Raw genomic sequence first — 4399 nt, forward strand, 5'->3', positions numbered from 1 at the left:
GAGGTTTTATGATACAAATTTGATAATCTCCCATGCACACTGGCACTGTTCTAATTGAAGTTGTAAGCCCATAAAATTCAAGCCCTTTGTCTTCCTGAAGGCCACAAGGTTTAAAAAGGTTTAAAAAGATACTATTGTCCTCTCTAACACCCACGACATTGTCACCAGGGACTGATTAAACAGAGTCCTGAATCGAAACAGTGCGGATTTTGTCTAGGTCCTTTTCAGGCCTGACAATGCCCTTTTCAGTTCCCAAGACAAAAGGAGGTTTAAGGATCGAGATTCTTCGGAGATAACCGCATCCATATGGAAGGCAAGGTGGCCAGCAGCTGAGACCCAAACACCCCACTCCCTTCCCCCTCAGTCCTCTCTCACTCTCTCCCCACCCCCCAAAATCCCAGGTGATACCGCTGCCTCAGTCACCCTACCTCCTCCTTGGGGGGGGGGCGGGGAACCAGGGTCTCGGACGGGCCCAATGCCTACTCCTCACAGGCCTCATTGAGCCCTTGCTCCCTTCCCTGGATCTGCTGCCTGAACCTGCTCTCCTCAAGCGCATCTCCCGGCAGTGGGCGCCAGGGAGACAAGTCGTCACTTTCCTGAGAGTAACCACTTGCACGGGAGGCCCTGCCGCTCCGGATACCGGATACCGAGGTGAAGGGCAGTTGCAAACCCGAAGGGTGGAACACTAGATCTCCTAGCCTAGTGTGCATTGGGAGTGCGGGTGAAGCGAGACTCACCAGCAGATCACACACCTACGTTGGCCCACCAGGGCTCTCCAAAGCGATCTTCCCTCAACTGGCAGCCCTGAGGAGGGTCATTCCCCACACCCTTTGATTTCCTCATTGCCCCACCTCCTCCCCATTCCACTCCTGCCAGGTATGGAGCTAAGAAGAGGCAGGAAGTCACAGATGCCAAGCGAGGCATTCGCAGGCTTAATTGGGGTGTATAAAGTCTCCGGGTGCTCGGGTGCTCTTCGGGCCCCTGTTTTGGGATGCCGCACTCCAGAAAGGGACATCTTGCAACCAGGCCGGCGCTGCTCCAAAGCAGTACACTCTGCCCCCAGCCCAGATGGCGCGTCTCCAGAGAATCCTTATGGAGACGCTCAGTATGCCCTATCGTGGCCAACCAACCGGGTTGGGCTTTTGGTGTCCGAAACGCCAGCAGCTTCGGGAGCCCAGAGGGGCCTCCAACACTTCGGGCCCAGAGCAACCTCCCACTGACAGGGATCCCAGCTGTTTCCTCTGTTCCCCGCTCCACTCTCCTTCCACCCTTCTCCCTAATGATCTTCCTAAAGTTGTGTCGACTTTGGCAGCTGCCCTCCCACCCAACCTGGGACAGGGGGAATGTACTGGCGCCCTGCACTCGGGTCTGGAAGCATAGCTTCCACTTATGTTCCCGGCCAGCGCTCAAGGGACCCAACCACACACATTTCACTCTCGAACCACAAAGAGGAAAAATATTCTATTTCTTTCAAAATAAGTTGCTTCCCATACAAATAGCTATTTAAAAATATACAAATAAGGTTTAAGCAATAAAATCTAGCTCTGGGGCTGGCGGTCGAGGCAAGAGGCGAGGGGGAAATCTTGGCGAAAGTTCCCCGCGCATTGGCTAGGGAGGGCGGGGCAGGGGACCCCTGCACTGTAGGACGTGGAACCTGCAGAGAGATGGGCCCTGGGTGGGGGGCGTACTTTGCGGATCTCGGCCTCCAGCCCCGCTTTGGCCGCAGAGCCACTCCAAAGTCCGGGGTAGCCCCAAGTGCCCGCCCCCCCGCAACGGTCTCACCAGTTCCAGGAGACCAGGGCTGGGGGCGCTAAGTGCTGGTAGGCGGGGAACAGGCCAAGAGCCGAGCAGGGCCCGAAGGCGGCGTAGCCCGGCAGAGGGCAGGCAGCGGCTGGGGACGCGCCGCTCTTGTCCTGGGCGGAGGCCGTGCCCATCTCGCCGCTGCCGCCACACGGCTGACCGTCGCGCACCAGCACTGGGACCACCACGCGGCGCAGCACGCCGGGTGCGGCGCGCAGCTCCGCAGCTGCTGCCAGGTCAGGCGACTCCGCCGCCCCCGGCGCGCCCGGTGCGCGCGCGCGCTTCAGCTTGTAGCGATGGTTCTGGAACCAGATTTTGACCTGTGTGGGCGTGAGGCGAAGCAGGCGCGCCAGCTGCTCGCGCTCGGGCGCCGACAGGTAGCGCTGCTGCCGGAAGCGCCGCTCCAACTCCAGCGTTTGCGCCTTGGAGAACAGCACCCGACGCTTCTTTCTCTTTTCAGCGTCTGAGCCAGGAGACACCGGCCGAGCGGACGGCCGCTGCGACGAGTCGGGCGGGCTGGTCTCTGGGCTGCTCTCGTCCGAGGCTAGGGGCGGCAAAGGAGACACGGCCTGATGAGGCGCCGGCCCCTCCGCACGCCGGCTGCTTCTCGCGCGCGCCGAGCCACTGGCCGGAGGGCGCCCCCACTCGCCAACGGCTTTAGGGGTGAGACCATTTCTTCCCTGGGCCCACATCTGGACACCCACCTCTCCGAATTCAGTGACCTCATTTATTCCACAACCTGAGACCGCGCCCCCTAAGGAACTCACCCCAGGGACCTCTTAAAACAAGTTCATACCGGTAGCTGCGCTAGTGGACGAATTTACCGCAAGCTGGAGCACCAACCCAGGCCACCGCCGGGTCTACTGCACGACAGTTTACTGAGGTTTGCAGAACCTTGTAAAGCTAAGTTCTCCAGTGCTGCTCATCTCAGACCGAGGCCTGGAGAACGTAGCCGTGTTCTTAGACATTTAAGGGCGGTTTCTTAAATACTGTGACCTCTAGAAACAGAAATCCAAATCTCGGGCGTTAGTGTCAGGCGCAAGGATCTGCTCCCAAAATGTGCTGACTAGAGCACGAATGGAATAGGGGTTGGAGGAGGACAGAGCCTCCGGTTCCAAGACTGGTTTCGACTTCCCAGTGGCGCATGGGCCGGGAGCGTGGTTCTGCTCCCCTCTCCCCACTCCCGCGGTGGTCCTCCGCTTACTCACAGGGGTAGTGGCCGCGCTCGGATTCCAACCAGGTGGCGCAGGGGCCGGGTTGGGGAGCGCATAGCTCCGGCTCGTGCCTCCGCAGGTGCTGCGCGTCCTGTTCGGGTAAATCCAGGAGGCTGCGCACGGTGAAGCTCAGGCGTCCAGAGGTGGCCATGGCCAAGGAGGGGAAGGAGGCGGGGGGCGGGGCAGGCTGGGAAACGAGGGGCGGCTGGGACGTAGCTGCTACGGGTGGGCGCCAGAGGTGCACGCCATGCGCTGGCTGCTGGGATATTAGCGCGCTTACAGCGGAATCCCTGTTTATATAAACAGCTCTTCCCACCCGGGATGCTTTGAAAGCCGAGGTCCGGGTCTCCAGGGTGTTAAGTACCTGAATGAGTGCTGGACCAAAGACCCCGCGAGCCCGGAAGGTGCCACCTCCGCCCCCCGCCCCGCCCCATCCCCCGCCCCTTGGCGCCCCATTACCTCCCAGAGGCGGCAGGAAGCAGCTCTCGGCATTAGCGATTCTGTCTGATTAGCCCAAAGTGGGGACAGATAATGGGGATTGTTACCAATGAATAACATCTTGGGTGGCGAGCGGTGGTCACCACCCGCCTGTCCCAGCCCTGGCTTCCTCCTCCTCCTGGCTGACACGGGGCCTGGCCCCGCAGGAGCAACCGCTAGGGTGGGGGAGGCATGGGTGGGTTTATGAGTACCCAGGAATTTATTCCCTGTTTGCTTTATTCCTCGAGCTTGTTTGCTAGAGTGTTCGTTTCCCGCAATTATCTGGGAAGTGATTTACAAGGCGGCGTTAAACTAGGGCGCGCTCTCTTTTTGGTTTGGGTCCCTCTAAGGATTCAGAGGCGAGAAATTTCAGGCGGGCACAGAACGAGTGGCCTGGTACGGTCGGCACCTGGGCTGAGGATTTTGAAGGCCTCTAGGAACCACACCCCAAACGTTCCCCACCTCAAGGTGTGCTGGGGAAGGGCTGGCAGGAGCTCCGGCTCCGCGCGGATTTCCCCAGACCCGAAGAACGGAGGCGGAATCCGATCAAGCTGTTCTGGTCCCAAGTGCCACCCTCCTTGGCCCGGCCCGACGGCCGCTACCGGTCGTGGGCCCAGGCCCAGTGGCTGCGCTCCTCAGAGCCCAGTCCAGGCCCGCTCTAGGAACCCCGGGCAGCGAGGTTTCACGGGGAGGCCCACGAAGGCTATGAGGCCTCCTTGGCGTCGCCAGACCCCCAGGTGCCACTTGTGAGCTTCTGCTGTTCGGCCCCAACGTCAGGCCCAGTACCGGGGACGGTGGCCTCTGCCCCAGGGCAGACTTCCAACCTGGGCTTTCCTCTCCAAGGTAGCTGGCCGGCCTGGTCCGATGAAGGACGGATCGGGAGAATTAGGACGGGGCTTGTGGGCAGA

General features: G+C 60.5%; 1 protein-coding gene across 1 annotated transcript; it reads right to left on the reverse strand.

Annotated features, from left to right (window-relative positions):
- Positions 1-1778: 1778 nt before the first annotated feature.
- NKX2-8 (NK2 homeobox 8) lies at positions 1779-3246 on the reverse strand. Its single transcript, XM_047074719.1, has 2 exons — positions 3009-3246; positions 1779-2344 (listed from the first exon to the last, which is right to left on the reverse strand). The coding sequence occupies exons 1-2, from the start codon at positions 3163-3165 to the stop codon at positions 1779-1781; spliced, it is 723 nt and encodes a 240-aa protein (XP_046930675.1). The 5' UTR covers positions 3166-3246.
- Between the last annotated feature and the right edge of the window lie 1153 nt (positions 3247-4399).

The sequence above is a fragment of the Lynx rufus genome, unplaced genomic scaffold, assembly GCF_022079265.1.
Source record: "Lynx rufus isolate CCGP_SWC_20201006 ecotype Redwood Valley unplaced genomic scaffold, mLynRuf1.p SCAF_13, whole genome shotgun sequence".
NCBI lineage: Eukaryota > Metazoa > Chordata > Mammalia > Carnivora > Felidae > Lynx > Lynx rufus.

Coding starts and splice junctions, on each gene's coding strand:
- NKX2-8 (XM_047074719.1), bottom strand. CDS start 3,165: ATGGCCACCTCTGGACGCCTGAGCTTCACCGTGCGCAGCCTCCTGGAT. Junction 2,345..3,008: donor CGAGCGCGGCCACTACCCCT/GTGAGTAAGCGG, acceptor TGCCGCCCCTAG/CCTCGGACGAGAGCAGCCCA.